Source organism: Boleophthalmus pectinirostris, unplaced genomic scaffold (assembly GCF_026225935.1).
Source record: "Boleophthalmus pectinirostris isolate CB_2022bp ecotype Guang Dong unplaced genomic scaffold, ASM2622593v1 HiC_scaffold_20, whole genome shotgun sequence".
Classification (NCBI taxonomy): domain Eukaryota; kingdom Metazoa; phylum Chordata; class Actinopteri; order Gobiiformes; family Gobiidae; genus Boleophthalmus; species Boleophthalmus pectinirostris.
In genome coordinates this window covers 8,232,629-8,252,436 of record NW_026571153.1, presented here as the reverse complement: position 1 = coordinate 8,252,436, position 19,808 = coordinate 8,232,629, and the positions used below count along the sequence as shown (strand labels likewise).

The window sequence follows — 19,808 nt, the reverse complement described above, 5'->3', positions numbered from 1 at the left end:
AGTGACACAACACAAGATTTATGATGATGGTTCTTATTTCTGAGTGGCATTCTGAGAGTGTCATTTTGACCTCAGCACAAATAGCCCACTTTCTTATAATATACACAAATCGTTTACAGTCAGCGGGACAGTTTTTGTCTGATCAGAGCAGCCAATGGCGTGTTTGTCTGTGAACAGCTGACTGCACAGAGAGAGGAAGTGGGAGCACAGGGACACGCTCAGGGCGGAACCATGGAAATATAACGGAGCTTGTGCGCACAGAGGAGAAAGTTCAGACAGCGGGACGTGAAATCTGTGGAAACTGCGCGTAAGTGACGCACAGCGCGCACCGGCGACATGGCAGGTAAATAACAGCATTGGTCTGTGGAGCTGAGTGTGGAGCAGATGTTTGTGCTGCACATCACGACGCTTGGAAAAACAGGATGTGAACAGTGATGGCGTAACATGTAGTTTTGTTGCAGAAGCGGCTGTTGTGGACGCGGACACGGGACTGTCCCACAGTCCTCTGGTGTCTGTGTCCTTCCAGAGGAACGAGAGGAGAAAGTTCAAGTTTCTGGAGGGAGAGCCCAAGGCCCTGGGGGTGGGTCTGTCTCATGGATCTATTAAAATAACTGGATACAGTATTGCTGCTTGTAGCTGCCTCCAGTTGATGTAGTGTCACTCACTGGAACTTCAGCAGAAAAAATCCCATGGGCCGAGACAAGATTTTTCTCATAGAGGCAATGTAAACACAAACTGCTCGTGTTCGTCTGACAGGTCACCAACAGCTTTCAAAAATATCGGATTTGTTGGCGATTTTTACCTATTTTTAGATCATAAACTTTTTCTCGCTCAAAATCCTTCAGTTGTCTTAAAAAAAACGCTTTATATTCGTTAGCGCCTGCTCTAGCTCCTCTCGCTCTGATTGGTCAAAGCCGCTCCGCGCGTGTGGCCGCGTGCACTCGCATGTGCCCGTGGTAGAAAAGAGCACTACTGCGCATGCTCGGTCGGCCCACAGCCACCGGAAGTACCTAGGCATGCTAGGCTAATCTGGGATCATGCGCCATTGAGCTCGGCCCATGGATCTATTAAAATAACTGGATACAGTATTGCTGCTTGTAGCTGCCTCGAGTTGACGTAGTGGCCACTCAGTGGTACTACAGTCGAAAAAATCCCATGGGCCGAGAGAAGATTTTTCTCATAGAGCGCAATGTAATCACAACCTGCTCGTGTTCGGCTGACAGGGCACCTACAACTTTCAAAAATGTCGGATTTTGTGGCGATTTTTACCTATTTTTAGATCATAAACTTTTTCTCGCTCAAAATCCTTCAGTTGTCTTAAAAAACGCTTTATATTCGTTAGCTCCGGCTCCGCTCTGCTCCGCTCTGCTCCGCTCTCGTTCCTCTCGCTCTGATTGGTCAAAGCGATCACGTGATACACGAGCCCGCGTTTCGTGCGTGCGTGTGGTCGCGTGCGCGTGCATTCGCGTGTGCCCGTGGGAGAAAAGAGCACTACTGCGCATGCTCGGTCGGCCCACAGCCACCGGAAGTACCTAGCCATGCTAGGCTAATCTGGGATCATGCGCCATTGAGCTCGGCCCATTGACCTGAATGGGCGGCCATTTTGGAACCTGGGGGTGGGTCTGTCTTTACTCTGTTATTAGGTGTGTTTAAGATGCTGAAATAATCGCCTGAATCGTCCTGAGAGCGCCTCAGGTTGGACACTTGACGAGCCCCAGATCACGCAGAGTCTCGCTGACAGGACAGATCTCGCGTTCATTTGAGGTGTTGCGCTGAATCAAACTACATAAAACTTGGTGAATACATTCTCCTGTCTCCCCACACACCACGGACTGACCCCATATCACCAGAGCAAAGAACACAGAGCTCGTAATAAAGTTTACACGCTTAGGCCTGATCTGTGGTGAAAATGACTTTTTAAAGATCATACATCGATCGTGTTTGTGTGTTGTACAACATCCGGGCCCTTTTCTGTATGATTTCAAGCATCTGTGTTGACATAAAAGTAGAAAGAGGATGGAGGGACACTCCTGGGCGACAGAGCGTCACGTTTCATCAAAAACACATCGGGTCCAATCAGATGTCAGTCTGCGCCTGTGAGTTTGACAGTGCTGCATTTACCGACATGATTTAGGCTTTGTAATCCATGAAGGTGGGTGAAAGCAGCTGCAGGTGCCTTTTTAAGTCTTCACCCTCCTTGATCTCACGATCACCAGTGCGTGCGGAGCAGTTCACCGTCCTGCTCATCTTAAACACACCTAAAATATATGTTCTACTTTACACGATTAACAATTATGTCTCTGCCAATGTCCAGATCACCCAAGTCTGCCTCATCCTCTTCCACATGAGCTGTATCGCCGCCTTAATGGGGAGTGATTTAAGCAGATGGTATCATGACATACAATACATAATGGCATCGTTTTTTGTAAGTCAGTCAGTATTTCCAGATGTTGAGCCGTACATTTTACTTCTGTGCTCTTTTACATCATGCTGAAGCTAATATAACGTTCACTTTGCAGGTTTTAACTGGAGGATGTTTGGCCATAGCAGCAAAAAAATCTGCATCTTCCTACGGTAAAAAGTACAAATCAAATGTCCAAGTGAATATGAACAAACAAAAATACACTGGTGGAAAATAAAAGTACAAAATAAGTATAAACATCTTCCTATATTTTGCATTGTGCTAATAATAAAAACATTTTTTTTTTATACATTTCAAGCTCAGGGCTTGTCTGGGGATGGAGATTTTGTCCAGTGTGGCCTGCCTTTTCAACCTGATCAACAGCTCGATTCAAATGGTGGATCGTTTTTTTTTATGTGATTATACTATAAGAAACGCATACAAACAGGACTGCACGAACATGGGTGTATGTATACTTTATTATTATTTAATATTTTAATCCTAAAAGTTTTGACTTCAAGAGCAGTAGATTCTTCACTTTATTGTCATTGTAAAGTGTTTGTTGTCCGTCCTCTTGTGTTCATAGAATGCTCATATGCATCTTTTTGCTGAGTTACTGCTCGTCCACGTCGCTCTCTTTGCCATTTCTGTCACTCTGGTGGTCTACGCCTGTAAAGTGGTCAACTGCTGCTCTCCTGCTCCGAAAGTGGTATGAGACACACACACACACACACACACACACACACACACACACACACACACACACACACACACACACACACACACACACACACACACACACATTGACTTACATTAATTTCCTGAAAACTGATCCTAACCTTAACCATAGTCATTAGGGATGGGCATTTGATAAAATTTTCTTAATCGGATCGTCGAGAGAATTTACGATTGATTATTGATTAATTATTAACGTTTTTATATTAAAATTATCATCATTATTTACTATCTGCACTACTAATCTGCATAAATAAATTCAACTTTACGACAAATAAACCGTAACCACTCTAGAGCCACATCAGCCCGTTTGACATTATAATGTGTTTAATGCAACTTTGTGCAACTCTCACAGAAACGAAACTTAAAACCGCGTGGCTAATTTGCATAAACTAAGCAAAGAAATAAAAAACAGCACTTGTGCGGTGATGTGGTCAACTTCTGTCAGATTAAAGGACACGAATACAGGTTAGTGTGACCATATTTGCGTTTGTAAAAACCAGGACACCGTACGGGGGGAGGGAGGTGGGACTTCGTCATCGACATTGCGCGACTCTCACCTGGTAAAGCTTTTTCCCACTGGACACTGAAACATATGTGCTGCTTTGTACACTGTGCACATGGACTCACACTTGTCCCGACCGGAACGGAAAGCCTGGAATTTCTTGTACAAGTCATCGTTAAATACGCATTTGCGCGTCGACACGTTGCAGACTGACCAACTGTCTGTGTCTGCTCGCTCCTTCTGAGTGCAGAGAGACACATGTCCGGACCCCTGTTTGGTCACACTACACACAGCAACCTACATTTGATTTGTCGATTAAAATGAACGTAATCAATGAAATTCTTAATGATCAATTATCAATTAATCGACTAATCACACCCATCCCTAATAGTCATACTTGCTTAACCTTAAAATAAACCCTAAACTTAACCTAAATAAATCCATATCTTAACATTAAGTCTTGTTCTTGATCTAATAATGTTTACGTCATGGGGACATGATTTTTGTCCCATAAGAGAGGCAGGTGTCCTTGATGTGGTAAATGCACCCAACAGTATAAACAAATGTCTGTTTTTAACACATTTGTATCAGTGTAGGATTTTCTAAATAAAAAACTTAAACCTCTCTAATATAAACATGTAAATTGTGCTTTCAGCCGGTGATAATGATACAAGCCCCTCCGGCCCCTCAGTGAGGACAGCTGGAAACAAGGCTCATCATTTACCACAGTGTGACACAAATGTCTCTCAGTACTAACAGCATGTTTGTTATGACACCTACAAATATTATCTACACATTTATTACATCTTTGTAACTGTTTTTTGCACTGTACGTACGCCTTTTTGTGATTATGTGTAACAAGAAGTCTTATCATATTGACTTCATATACACTTTATGCAATTCCGAACTACATAAATCACTTATTTGAGTTTTTAATAGCTTGTTTGTGTGTATTTTTTAGGATTTACTTTTTTTAAATAAATACAATATGGGTCTATGGATCATACCTGTAATAATGTGACTTCTGAAACATGTACTATTTAATTTACACACTTATATGCATAAACACATATATAAATACATACATATACACATATACATACAAGCACAAATATGTTTTTGTTTATGTTTGTACTAACTAATAAAAATGAAAAAGAAGGCACAAAAGTGTATTGTTTATGATGGTACAAAACAAAGGTGTTGTTAAAGAAAAGTATGTGTTTAGTTAATAGTCGTGGTTTTACTTGTCTTGTGTCTAGTACTTGTGGTACTACTTTGACACAATGTCTTTAGTCTACTAGGTATTTCTGTAAGATTTGATTATTAAATTGCTTTTTGCAGTGCAACAAGTTCGTACAAGCTTTGATATGGTCGTCTGAGCTGTTCCATAAGTCTGCTCCTCGTCTGGTAACACTCACACTTTGGAGAGTCCTTCAAGAGAATTGTTTTTTAAAATTCATTTGACCTCAGGTTGTATTTTAATTCATTTGTGCAGAACAGTTTTTGAATATTATCTGAGTTTGGGTGAGTTTCACTTTAAAGAGAATTTGGCAGGTTTTAAATTTTACCAGGTCCCCAAATTTCAGTATCTTTGGCAAAAAAGTGCATTCGTTTATTCTCTATATATGCAGCTAAGTGAACTATTTGTATTACTTTTTTTTTGTAATTTAAACAATAAATCTGTGTTACTTTTATAAGAATTCCCCCAGACCTCTACAAAGTAACTTAAATGGGGTAAGATAAGAGTACAGTAGATTGTATACACAGCTTTTTTATTTAGAAGAAATTAAGATTTGTTCATCAAGGCTATAACTTTTGCAATTTTTGTTTTAATTTGATCAGTGCCTGTTTCCAACAAAGTTTGTGATCAAGAGTGTGGTCTATCTATTATCGATAATAAAATAAAAAAAAAATAAAATAGGAAAGCCATACATATATTTCTGGTTTATTACGACCATGAAACCATGAAATTTCTGAAAAAAAATCAATATAGTTCCCTTTTAAATCTTAAGCAATCTTGAACCCATTTCCATTCAGTTTCGTGACATGACTTGCTCCAGGAACCTTCTCATAATGTTTTGCAAGTTTCCCTTTTTCTAGTGTTCTTTGATTGATTTACTGCCACAGCTAAACACTTTTTTTTTGTTTTTATCTTCTGTTATTGAGTTATAGTGCAAAGACTTGAAACTATACACATGTGGAGAGCTGTGAGTCATTTGGAATAGAGCCGATTCTTGACGAATGAAGACCAAAGCTAGACTGACTGGCACAGATTATTTAAAGGTGCATTGTGTAACTGTGAGGAAGGATGTGCTTCTTAGCTGAATTTATTTACTGGATCGCTAAGGTGGAACCCACAGCAGGTGATCGGTAAGAATCACTGTGACGCTTCACTTGACTGGAGAATATTTATTGGAGGCTGTCTGATTGTGATGAGAATATCTGGGTGTGTGTATGTGTGAGGTTCTGAAACGACGAGAAAATATAAACAATAATGAGTAATGTGCTGTACACAATATGAACAAATAACATGTAACAACTGAAAAACCTTAATAAACCTGGTACTGACAGAAATTTCTACATATATTTGGCACTGTCAGTTTCACCACAAGGGCAGAAAACGAATGTCATTGAAATTAAAGGAGCTCCATCTGGTGGTCGCGAAAATGAATAACAAGCATGGCTCCCTCTGGTGGCCACGAAGGTAAATACAATGCCCGGTCGAGGCCTACCCAGAGACCACGTGACAAAGCGTGCTCCGGGCCTACAACTAATTAAGTACATAACTAGAGATATAACATAACTAGAAGATTTACGTTAGAATATGAATGCTCGTTAAGGGTAAATAGAAATCAATTCAACATGGCACGGTAAAAAACATAACATGATGCATATAATGAGGAACAAGGTTAAAGGAAAAGTAGGTCCAAGCTAACAATAAAGTACAGCGAAGAACAGAAAATATAAAACTCACTCTCATTGACACACATTAATCGTCCGTTTTTCCCCGGACATGTCCATTTTTTGCGTCCTGTCCTGGGCGTCCGTTTTTTTTTTCATAAAATTACGCAAATGTCCGGGTTTTCATGATCTTTCACTGGGCCATTAAATTGAGCGGCTCTTGTAGCTCTGTGTAACTCAGAATGAGCGAGCAGACACAAACAGTCGGTCAGTCTGCAACATGCCGAAGAGTAAATGCACATTTAACAATGACTTGTACAAGAAATTCCCCGTTTTCTGTCCCGGTCGAGACAAACAGGAGGTCATGTGCACAGGTTGCAAGGTGAGAGTAGCTCAATGTCGAGGCCCCATCCTCCACCCCCGGTAAGATGTTTTCACAAACGGAAATATGGTCACCCTAGCATTGGACGCACACAGTTCACACAATCAGAAGACAGCAGATACACACAAAGCAGGTAATAATAGTCCACGCTACTAAAACACACTGCTTTCGACAGACTCTCCGACAGACTGACAGCTAGCTGCAGGCTGAAGAGTCCAAGGTGACTTCTGATTGGATGAGAGTCCAGGGCAAGTGAGGAGAGAGAGTTAGTGTCAAAGTCTGTGGTCACAAGGGGCCATTTCTACTGCCGCCCCCCGATTTCTGTAGGAAAACTGTAACTTAAGAAAAAGCACCTGTAGATGGTAGTCAGGCTGCTGCGGCGTAAACATCCATCAACATGTATGAGTTGGTCACCACTAAACATTGTGGCTGGTGTGAGAAGGGAGCTGATCACCACTGACAGTTGTCAACAGGGAAACAGGTGAGTGGTGCCTGTCGCTGCTGTGGCAGTGGAGTTTGGCAGTAGTCATCAACTGAGACGTTGCCTGGGGCCGCCCCATTCAGAGTCTGGATAGAAGCAACCAGGGGGCTCATGAAGTGACCATATTTCTGTTTGTGAAAACATCTTACCGGGGGTGGAGGATGGGGCCTGGACATTGAGCTACTCTCACCTTGCAACCTGTGCACATGACCTCCTGTTTGTCTCGACCGGGACAGAAAACGGGGAATTTCTTGTACAAGTCATTGTTAAATGTGCATTTACACTTCGGCATGTTGCAGACTGACCGACTGTTTGTGTCTGCTCACTCATTCTGAGTTACACAGAGCTACAAGAGCCGCTCAATTTAATGGCCCAGTGAAAGATCATGAAAACCCGGACATTTGCGTAATTTTATGAAAAAAAAACGGACACCCAGGACAGGACGCAAAAAATGGACATGTCCAGGGAAAAACGGACGATTAATGTGTGTCAATGAGAGTGAGTTTTATATTTTCTGTTCTTCGCTGTACTTTATTGTTAGCTTGGACCTACTTTTCCTTTAACCTTGTTCCTCATTATATGCATCATGTTGTGTTTTTTACCGTGCCATGTTGAATTGATTTCTATTTACCCTTAACGAGCATTCATATTCTAACGTAAATCTTCTAGTTATGTTATATCTCTAGTTATGTACTTAATTAGTTGTAGGCCCGGAGCACGCTTTGTCACGTGGTCTCTGGGTAGGCCTCGACCGGGCATTGTATTTACCTTCGTGGCCACCAGAGGGAGCCATGCTTGTTATTCATTTTCGCGACCACCAGATGGAGCTCCTTTAATTTCAATGACATTCGTTTTCTGCCCTTGTGGTGAAACTGACAGTGCCAAATATATGTAGAAATTTCTGTCAGTACCAGGTTTATTAAGGTTTTTCAGTTGTTACATGTTATTTGTTCATATTGTGTACAGCACATTACTCATTATTGTTTATATTTTCTCGTCGTTTCAGAACCTCACACATACACACACCCAGATATTCTCATCACAATCAGACAGCCTCCAATAAATATTCTCCAGTCAAGTGAAGCGTCACAGTGATTCTTACCGATCACCTGCTGTGGGTTCCACCTTAGCGATCCAGTAAATAAATTCAGCTAAGAAGCACATCCTTCCTCACAGTTACACAATGCACCTTTAAATAATCTGTGCCAGTCAGTCTAGCTTTGGTCTTCATTCGTCAAGAATCGGCTCTATTCCAAATGACTCACAGCTCTCCACATGTGTATAGTTTCAAGTCTTTGCACTATAACTCAATAACAGAAGATAAAAACAAAAAAAAAGTGTTTAGCTGTGGCAGTAAATCAATCAAAGAACACTAGAAAAAAGGAAACTTGCAAAACATTATGAGAAGGTTCCTGGAGCAAGTCATGTCACGAAACTGAATGGAAATGGGTTCAAGATTGCTTAAGATTTAAAAGGGAACTATATTGATTTTTTTCAGAAATTTCATGGTTTCATGGTCGTAATAAACCAGAAATATATGTATGGCTTTCCTATATTTTTTATTTTTATTTTATTATCGATAATAGATAGACCACACTCTTGATCACAAACTTTGTTGGAAACAGGCACTGATCAAATTAAAACAAAAATTGCAAAAGTTATAGCCTTGATGAACAAATCTTAATTTCTTCTAAATAAAAAAGCTGTGTATACAATCTACTGTACTCTTATCTTACCCCATTTAAGTTACTTTGTAGAGGTCTGGGGGAATTCTTATAAAAGTAACACACATTTATTGTTTAAATTACAAAAAAAGTAATACAAATAGTTCACTTAGCTGCATATAGAGAATAAACGAATGCACTTTTTTGCCAAAGATACTGAAATTTGGGGACCTGGTAAAATTTAAAACCTGCCAAATTCTCTTTAAAGTGAAACTCACCCAAACTCAGATAATATTCAAAAACTGTTCTGCACAAATGAATTAAAATACAACCTGAGGTCAAATGAATTTTAAAAAACAATTCTCTTGAAGGACTCTCCAAAGTGTGAGTGTTACCAGACGAGGAGCAGACTTATGGAACAGCTCAGACGACCATATCAAAGCTTGTACGAACTTGTTGCACTGCAAAAAGCAATTTAATAATCAAATCTTACAGAAATACCTAGTAGACTAAAGACATTGTGTCAAAGTAGTACCACAAGTACTAGACACAAGACAAGTAAAACCACGACTATTAACTAAACACATACTTTTCTTTAACAACACCTTTGTTTTGTACCATCATAAACAATACACTTTTGTGCCTTCTTTTTCATTTTTATTAGTTAGTACAAACATAAACAAAAACATATTTGTGCTTGTATGTATATGTGTATATGTATGTATTTATATATGTGTTTATGCATATAAGTGTGTAAATTAAATAGTACATGTTTCAGAAGTCACATTATTACAGGTATGATCCATAGACCCATATTTTATTTATTAAAAAAGTAAATCCTAAAAAATACACACAAACAAGCTATTAAAAACTCAAATAAGTGATTTATGTAGTTCGGAATTGCATAAAGTGTATATGAAGTCAATATGATAAGACTTCTTGTTACACATAATCACAAAAAGGCGTACATACAGTGCGAAAAACAGTTACAAAGATGTAATAAATGTGTAGATAATATTTGTAGGTGTCATAACAAACATGCTGTTAGTACTGAGAGACATTTGTGTCACACTGTAGTAAATGATGAGCCTTGTTTCCAGCTGTCCTCACTGAGGGGCCGGAGGGGCTTGTATCATTATCACCGGCTGAAAGCACAATTTACATGTTTATATTAGAGAGGTTTAAGTTTTTTATTTAGAAAATCCTACACTGATACAAATGTGTTAAAAACAGACATTTGTTTATACTGTTGGGTGCATTTACCACATCAAGGACACCTGCCTCTCTTATGGGACAAAAATCAGGTCCCCATGACGTAAACATTATTAGATCAAGAACAAGACTTAATGTTAAGATATGGATTTATTTAGGTTAAGTTTAGGGTTTATTTTAAGGTTAAGCAAGTATGACTATTAGGGATGGGTGTGATTAGTCGATTAATTGATAATTGATCATTAAGAATTTCATTGATTACGTTCATTTTAATCGACAAATCAAATGTAGGTTGCTGTGTGTAGTGTGACCAAACAGGGGTCCGGACATGTGTCTCTCTGCACTCAGAAAGAGCGAGCAAACACAGACAGTTGGTCAGTCTGCAACGTGTCGAAGCGCAAATGTGTATTTAACGATGACTTGTACAAGAAATTCCACGCTTTCCGTTCCGGTCGGGACAAGTGTGAGTCCATGTGCACAGTGTACAAAGCAGCACATATGTTTCAGTGTCCAGTGGGAAAAAGCTTTACCAGGTGAGAGTCGCGCAATGTCGATGACGAGTCCCCACCTCCCCCCGTACGGTTGCATTAAACACATTATAATGTCAAACGGGCTGATGTGGCTCTAGAGTGGTTACGGTTTATTTGTCGTAAAGTTGAATTTATTTATGCAGATTAGTAGTGCAGATAGTAATAACAATGATGATAATTTTAATATAAAAACGTTAATAATTAATCAATAATCAATCGTAAATTCTCTCGACGATCCGATTAAGAAAATTTTATCAAATGCCCATCCCTAATGACTATGGTTAAGGTTAGGATCAGTTTTCAGGAAATTAATGTAAGTCAATGTGTGTGTGTGTGTGTGTGTGTGTGTGTGTGTGTGTGTGTGTGTGTGTGTGTGTGTGTGTGTGTGTGTGTGTGTGTGTGTGTGTGTGTGTCATACCACTTTCGGAGCAGGAGAGCAGCAGTTGACCACTTTACAGGCGTAGACCACCAGAGTGACAGAAATGGCAAAGAGAGCGACGTGGACGAGCAGTAACTCAGCAAAAAGATGCATATGAGCATTCTATGAACACAAGAGGACGGACAACAAACACTTTACAATGACAATAAAGTGAAGAATCTACTGCTCTTGAAGTCAAAACTTTTAGGATTAAAATATTAAATAATAATAAAGTATACATACACCCATGTTCTTGCAGTTCTGTCTGTATGGGTTTCTTATAGTATAATCACATAAAAAAAAACGATCCACCATTTGAATCGAGCTGTTGATCAGGTTGACAAGGCAGGCCACACTGGACAAAATCTCCATCCCCAGACAAGCCCTGAGCTTGAAATGTATAAAAAAAAATGTTTTTATTATTAGCACAATGCAAAATATAGGAAGATGTTTATACTTATTTTGTACTTTTATTTTCCACCAGTGTATTTTTGTTTGTTCATATTCACTTGGACATTTGATTTGTACTTTTTACCGTAGGAAGATGCAGATTTTTTGCTGCTATGGCCAAACATCCTCCAGTTAAAACCTGCAAAGTGAACGTTATATTAGTTTCAACATGATGTAAAAGAGCACAGAAGTAAAATGTACGGCTCAACATCTGGAAATACTGACTGACTTACAAAAACCGATGCAATTAATTCCTGTATGTTATAATACCATCTGCCTACACCAGTGTACTTGAAGGTGGCGATACAGCTTAGGTGGAAGAGGATGAGGCAGACTTGGGTGATCTGGACATTGGCAGAGACATAATTGTTAATCGTGTAAAGTAGAACATATTTTAGGTGTGTTTAAGATGAGCAGGACGGTGAACTGCTCCGCACGCACTGGTGATCGTGAGATCAAGGAGGGTGAAGACTTAAAAAGGCACCTGCAGCTGCTTTCACCCACCTTCATGGATTACAAAGCCTAAATCATGTCGGTAAATGCAGCACTGTCAAACTCACAGGCGCAGACTGACATCTGATTGGACCTGATGTGTTTTGATGAAACGTGACGCTCTGTCGCCCAGGAGTGTCCCTCCATCCTCTTTCTACTTTTATGTCAACACAGATGCTTGAAATCATACAGAAAAGGGCCCGGATGTTGTACAACACAAACACGATCGATGTATGATCTTTAAAAAGTCATTTTCACCACAGATCAGGCCTAAGCGTGTAAACTTTATTACGAGCTCTGTGTTCTTTGCTCTGGTGATATGGGGTCAGTCCGTGGTGTGTGGGGAGACAGGAGAATGTATTCACCAAGTTTTATGTAGTTTGATTCAGCGCAACACCTCAAATGAACGCGAGATCTGTCCTGTCAGCGAGACTCTGCGTGATCTGGGGCTCGTCAAGTGTCCAACCTGAGGCGCTCTCAGGACGATTCAGGCGATTATTTCAGCATCTTAAACACACCTAATAACAGAGTAAAGACAGACCCACCCCCAGGGCCTTGGGCTCTCCCTCCAGAAACTTCAGCTTTCTCCTCTCGTTCCCCTGGAAGGACACAGACACCAGAGGACTGTGGGACAGTCCCGTGTCCGCGTCCACAACAGCCGCTTCTGCAACAAAACTACATGTTACGCCATCACTGTTCACATCCTGTTTTTCCAAGCGTCGTGATGCGCAGCACAAATATCTGCTCCACACTCAGCTCCACAGACCAATGCTGTTATTTACCTGCCATGTCGCCGGTGCGCGCTGTGCGTCACTTATGCGCAGTTTCCACAGATTTCACGTCCCGCTGTCTGAACTTTCTCCTCTGTGCGCACAAGCTCCGTTATATTTCCATGGTTCCGCCCTGAGCGTGTCCCTGTGCTCCCACTTCCTCTCTCTGTGCAGTCAGCTGTTCAGAGGTAAACACACCATTGGCTGCTCTGATCAGACAAAAACTGTCCCACTGACTGTAAACGATTTGTGTATATGATAAGAAAGTGGGCTATTTGTGTTGAGGTTAAAATGACACTCTCAGAACACTCAAAAATAAGAATCTCTGCCTGGAATGTTCCACAGTATGACATAATCCAGCTATAAAACAAACTGTTGTTTCATAGCTGGATTATTCCAGGGAAAGTAATAACATCTACATCAGGGGTGTCAAACTCATTTTGGTCCGGGGGCCGTATCCAACCGACTTTGATCCCAAAAGGGCCGGATCAGAAAACTCATGTCATATAAACCCCTAAAATAACAATAAGTTCAAATATTTGTGCAGAGAAAGGCAAATCTATTACAGAAATCTTTTTTAATTGATGAACTCTTTCTTATTATAATATTATGAACAACCTGCAACTTTAAGAAAAATTTAATTTCAACACAATGTTTTAACATGAACTTGTTTGCAAATAGGAATAAGTCAGTTTTTCTTGGAAAATCCTGCATTCGGCTCCACTTTTCTCATTTTGGACATTTTGCTTCATTTTTCTAAACGATCGTTCTTTAAGAGCGTTTGGAAAGAGACAAGACTTCATTTGTGCTGCTCTGGTGGGAGGGGCCACGCACAGAGGCGCTGGAGACACAGAAAATTAACAAGATTTTAATAGAAAATATTATTAAAATATTTTAGAAGAAAATCACCCAAGGGCCACATTAAAGGTCTTGGAGGGCCGGATCTGGCCCCCGGGCCTTATGTTTGACACCTGTGATCTACATGAAGAAAGAGGGACAGTACAGTCTTCTGCTGTCTCCTTGGGGCAGACAACTGATCTGGTAGAGCAGGGTTTTCCCAGTCACACTTTCTGCAACACAGATGTTGAATGACTGTCTTGACCCTGGTGGTGTAGGGCCCTGGATATGCAGGGAGCTTGTGGTGGCTCACCCACACTGAAGAGGGGATGCATTGTCACAGCATCTTCGGTGGTAGCAGTAACTTTTCTGGTGGCTGGTCCATCAGATGCTGTTCTTCATGTAGATGTTATTACTTTCCCTGGAATAATCCAGCTATGAAACAACAGTTTGTTTTATAGCTGGATTATGTCATACTGTGGAACATTCCAGGCAGAGATTCTTATTTTTGAGTGTTCTGAGAGTGTCATTTTAACCTCAACACAAATAGCCCACTTTCTTATCATATACAGCAGGGGTGTCAAACTCATTTTGGTCTGGGGGCCATATCCAACCTACTTTGATCCCAAAGGGGCTGGATCAGAAAACTCATGTCATATAAACCTCAAAAATAACAATAAGTTCAAATATTTGTGCAGAGAAACACAAATCTATTACAGAAATCTTTTTAAACAGATGAACTCTTTCTTTTACAAAATATTATAATATTATGAACAACCTGAAACTTTAAGAAAAATGCAATTTCAACACAATATTTTAACATGAACTTGTATGCAAATAGGAATAAGTCAATTTTTCTTGGAAAATCCTGCACTCGGCTCCACTTTTCTAATTTTTGACATTTTTCTGATGAGGGTGTCACGGTCAACAGTCAAAACGATCGTCCTTTAAGAGCGTTTGGAAAGAGACAAGTTTTCATTTGTGCTGCTCTGGTGGGAGGGGCCACGTACAGAGACGCTGGAGATGCTGCTATGCTAAACACAGCAGAAAATTACCAATATTTTAATTAAAATCAGCCAAGGGCCAGATTAAAGGTGTTCGAGGGCCGGATCTGGCCCCCCGGGCCTTATGTTTGACACCTGTGATATACAGTAATCGTTTACAGTCAGTGGGACAGTTTTTGTCTGATCAGAGCAGCCAATGGTGTGTTTACCTCTGAACAGCTGACTGCACAGAGAGAGGAAGTGGGAGCACAGGGACACGCTCAGGGCGGAACCATGGAAATATAACGGAGCTTGTGCGCACAGAGGAGAAAGTTCAGACAGCGGGACGTGAAATCTGTGGAAACTGCGCATAAGTGACGCACAGCGCGCACCGGCGACATGGCAGGTAAATAACAGCATTGGTCTGTGGAGCTGAGTGTGGAGCAGATGTTTGTGCTGCGCATCACGACGCTTGGAAAAACAGGATGTGAACAGTGATGGCGTAACATGTAGTTTTGTTGCAGAAGCGGCTGTTGTGGACGCGGACACGGGACTGTCCCACAGTCCTCTGGTGTCTGTGTCCTTCCAGGGGAACGAGAGGAGAAAGCTCAAGTTTCTGGAGGGAGAGCCCAAGGCCCTGGGGGTGGGTCTGTCTTTACTCTGTTATTGTGTTTTATTTTACATAATTAACAATTATGTCCCTGCCAATGTCCAGATCACCCAAATATGCCTGATCCTCTTCCATGAAAGCTGTATAGCCTCCTTTGTGTACACTGGTCTGAGCAGATGGTCAATGAATATAACATATATCATTGCATCGGTTTTTGTAAGTCAGTCAGGATTTCCAGATTTTTTTCATTTTATTTTAATTGAGCACATTACATTTTACTTCTGTGCTCTTTTACATCCTGCTGAAGCTAATATAACGTTCACTTTGCAGGTTTTAATTGGAGGATGTTTGGCCATAGCAGCAAAAAATCTGCATCTTCCTACGGTAAAAAGTACAAATCAAATGTCCAAGTGAATATGAACAAACAAAAATACACTGGGAGTAAATAACAGCAGAAAATGATTATAAAAAATATTCCTGTATTTTGTATTGTAATAATAGTAAAGCATTTTTTTGAATACATTTCAAGATCAGGGCTTGTCTGGTAATGGAGTTTTTGTCCAGTGTGGCCTGCTTTTTCAACATACTCTTCATCCTGAATGACATGCAATTTTATTTTCCTTGCCATTACTCTTCAACAAACCAAGACAAACTACACTGCAAGAACCTGAGTGTATGTATACTTTATTATTATTTAATATTTTGATCCAAAAAGTTTTATATTTAAGAGCAGTAGATTCTTCACTTTATTGTCATTGTAAAGTGTTTGTTGTCCGTCCTCTTGTGTTCATAGAATGCCCATATGCATCTTTTTGCTGAGTTACTGCTCGTCCACGTCGCTCTCTTTGCCATTTCTGTCACTCTGATGGTCTACGCCTGTAAAGGTGGTCAACTGCTGCTCTCCTCCTCAAAGAGAGGTATGACACACACACTTTTGGGAACTTACATTCATTTTCATACAGTGAGGCAAAAGTGTGTGGAATTCGATTGGGTATGCATGCCACCCGACGTGTTTGTTTCTGTGTACTGTATGTATGTGACGTAAGCGAGTACGCGACGTGAGCAGATCTGACCAGAGTTTTGCGTCTTGGGGAGTGTGGATGGAAACGCCAAGTCAGAGCGTATTTAACTTTTCCACTCTGGAGTGTGGTTTCAGATTTTTGCATTTTTATGCCCCAAAATGCCATCACCGTCTAAACCAGACATGTCAAACTTTTTTTGGCCCACGATATCATATCAGATATGTATTAGGGCTAGGGCTGGGTATCATTAAGAAGTTGCCGATACGATACATACCTCGATACACAGGCCACAATACGATACATATCTCGATACAGTGCACTTTCGATTTGATATGATATATTTCAAATCAATTCGATACGGTTCAATAAAAAATAAAGTCTAAAACATGGCTGTGATACTAAAGTCTTAGTTAAACCACTTCTTGTGCAAAATTCATATGAAACAAACATTTTAATCATCAAAATGGTGAAAAGGTCAAATGTGTTGCATAAATGAGTTTCCTTTCACTCCACAAGCCACAAAACTGTAGCACTGTAACAAAATAATTTAGTAAAACACACGTAAAAATACTCTTGCTGATATATTGATACAGTAGCCCATGATATCACATCATGTATCATCACATTAAACAATACGATATATCGATATTCCGATATTTTTGCACACCCCTAATTAGGGCTGGACCGCCGGCTACAGATAGACTATAGAGACATTGTCTATTTAAAATATTGTTATTTTATATTATGCTTGTTCTGGATTCAATGTTTAAGCAAAACTATTACTAAACATTTATAAGTTAATAAGAAAAGGTTTAACATCTCGAAAGATGAGAAAACATGCAGATGTTGTTGAAATTTTTCAATAAATATTTAGTTTGGCCCATGACTTAGTCCCAGTTTTTAATTTTGGGCCTCTGTGAATTTGAGTTTGACATCCCTGGTCTAAATGAAAGACACTTCCGATAAAATATTTTGTTGTTTTTAAGTTTCAAGTTAAACCTCTCTAATACAAACTTGCAAATTGTGCTTTCAGCCGCTGTTAGTGATGCAAGCCCCTCTGAGGACAGCTGGAACCAAGACTCATCATTTACTCCAGTGTGACACAAATGTCCCTCAGTAATAACAGCATGTTTGTTATGACACCTACAAATATTATCTACACATTTATTACATCTTCAGGAACAGTTTTTTGCACTTTATGTACACATTTTTGTGATTCTGTGTTACAACAAGTCTTATCATATTGTGATTTACACTTTTATAAATAAAAGTATAGATATTTGTATGTGTGCTGTTTTTAGTTAAATAGTAAAAGAATTTAAAATGACATTACATGATTTTTGACAATTCAGACAATACAATAAACGGCCTTGATAAAATTCATGTGATTATTAAATTGTTGTCGTGTGTAGACAGTGTTGGGAAGGTGACTTTTAAAATGTTTTCCCCTACAGATTACAGATTACATACACCAAAATGTAGTTTGTAACATAATCCATTAAATTACTTAAAGTGAGTAACGTAATCTGAATACTTTGGATTACTTGATTTGCTGTAGAGAAGCAAAGACGAGGAAATCTTCACATAAGATGTTTTTTTCCGCTAAAAGACAATAAAAAAGCCCAGTCTTTACTAAACTTTAATTTAATTTATTTATTTGTATTAAAATATTATTGATAGAAGAGGAGGAGACACGGTCCGTGCAGCATGGTTTTGTCCTGTTAAATCCTGTTTTAGTCCTGGTTTAGATCTAGTTTAGACCTGGTTTTAGTTCTGGTTTAAATCTAGTTTAGACCTGGTTTTAGATCTGGTTTAGACCTGGTTTTAGATCTGGTTTAGACCTGGTTTTAGACCTGGTTTTAGATCTGGTTTAGACCTGGTTTTAGATCTGGTTTAGACCTGGTTTTAGATCTGGTTTAGACCTGGTTTTAGATCTGGTTTAGACCTGGTTTTAGATCTGGTTTAGACCTGGTTTTAGATCTGGTTTAGACCTGGTTTTAGATCTGGTTAAGACCTGGTTTTAGATCTGGTTAAGACCTGGTTTTAGCCCTGGTTTAGATCTAGTTTAGACCTGGTTTTAGATCTAGTTTAGACCTGGTTTTAGATCTGTTTAGACCTGGTTTTAGATCTGGTTTAGACCTGGTTTTAGATCTGGTTTAGACCTGGTTTTAGATCTGGTTTAGACCTGGTTTTAGATCTAGTTTAGACCTGGTTTTAGATCTAGTTTAGACCTGGTTTTAGATCTGGTTTAGACCTGGTTTTAGATCTAGTTTAGACCTGGTTTTAGATCTGGTTTAGACCTGGTTTTAGATCTGGTTTAGACCTGGTTTTAGATCTGGTTTAGACCTGGTTTTAGCCCTGGTTTAGATCTAGTTTAGACCTGGTTTTAGTCCTGGGTTCAGTCCTGGTTCAATCCTGAATTATTCCTGGTTTAGACTTGGTTAAAAAAAAAAAAAAAAAAACGAAAGGGATACAGCCCAAAATGTGAAAACAGGAAAATACCGCCGTGTAATCTCATTTATTTCAACAAAGTAACTGTAATCCAATTACCTCTCATGGAAACAGTAACTGTAACTGAATACAGTTACTCATAATTTGTACTCTGATTACATAACTCCTGTACATGTAATCTGTTACTCCCCAACAGTGTGTGTAGACCACTGATGATGTGACTTCTAAAACAATCAGGAGAATGTGGTTGATAAGAAATGACTCCATATCCAGATAAATAGTTACGTGAAAGAAGTTTAATAATATCAGGATGTTCCATGTTACATCAATCAATCAATCAAACTTTATATAACTTTAAATATGCCACAAAAAGTGCTTTACAGTGATTAAAAACAATCCCATATTTCATTTATTTATTTATTTTTTTTCTTTACTGTTGGCAGGGATTAAACTGGTCAAAAATAGGGACAGCTGGGACATTTCTAATATAAAACTGGGACAAATCACTGGTTTTGTATAAATCTGCTGGAACAAGGGACACAGGGCTCAAAACTGGGACTGTCCCGGGTAAAAAAAAAAGTGCGTCAGAATCCTACATATGTCACCGTTTGAGAAAAAGTACAGAGGAGTGGCTGTGTGCAGGGGGTACTTGAATTGTGAATTTTCTAAGCAATGGTGTCTTGAATGCATAAGAATAAAGATGACTCAAATACGGCCTTGCTTTTGGGTAAATGAGAAGGGGAAATACTTATAAAACGTCACAAATAAAAGTGAACTTCGTAACTTTTGTAGTGGAGCCTCCAGGAAAGTGACGTCCTGTTCTCCGTTTCCTCATTCAGACTCTGATCCCGCTGGCCAAATATCATATACACAAAATAAAATGGACTCAAAATAAACCAAATTCGCACCGAAATTCGCACTGAAAAAAAATCCTCCATACAACCTTTAAGTGGTCTTGTTTATT

The 19,808-nt window shown here is 39.5% G+C and overlaps 2 protein-coding genes across 4 annotated transcripts; one reads left to right on the top strand and one right to left on the bottom strand.

Annotated features, from left to right (window-relative positions):
* Nucleotides 1-205: 205 nt before the first annotated feature.
* LOC110158731 (membrane-spanning 4-domains subfamily A member 4A-like) lies at nt 206-17,964 on the top strand. 3 transcript variants are annotated; one of them, XM_055156574.1, is made up of 7 exons: nt 206-343; nt 462-580; nt 2,315-2,425; nt 15,702-15,755; nt 15,901-16,044; nt 16,165-16,288; nt 17,427-17,964. In XM_055156574.1, exons 1-7 carry the CDS (start codon nt 337-339, stop codon nt 17,492-17,494), a joined length of 627 nt encoding a protein of 208 aa, XP_055012549.1. In that variant the 5' UTR covers nt 206-336; the 3' UTR covers nt 17,495-17,964. The 3 variants fall into 3 exon arrangements, with proteins under 3 accessions (XP_055012549.1, XP_020778917.2, XP_055012548.1); XM_020923258.2 differs by lacking the exons at nt 206-343; nt 462-580; nt 2,315-2,425 and adding exons at nt 15,029-15,167; nt 15,286-15,404; nt 15,477-15,587; XM_055156573.1 differs by lacking the exons at nt 206-343; nt 462-580; nt 2,315-2,425 and adding exons at nt 15,029-15,167; nt 15,286-15,587.
* On the bottom strand, nt 9,523-13,098 carry LOC129409812 (membrane-spanning 4-domains subfamily A member 4A-like). The gene is made up of 7 exons (XM_055156576.1): nt 12,954-13,098; nt 12,717-12,835; nt 11,913-12,023; nt 11,765-11,818; nt 11,473-11,619; nt 11,230-11,352; nt 9,523-10,214 (listed from the first exon to the last, which is right to left on the bottom strand). Exons 1-7 carry the CDS (start codon nt 12,958-12,960, stop codon nt 10,176-10,178), a joined length of 600 nt encoding a protein of 199 aa, XP_055012551.1. The 5' UTR covers nt 12,961-13,098; the 3' UTR covers nt 9,523-10,175.
* Nucleotides 17,965-19,808: the final 1,844 nt, after the last annotated feature.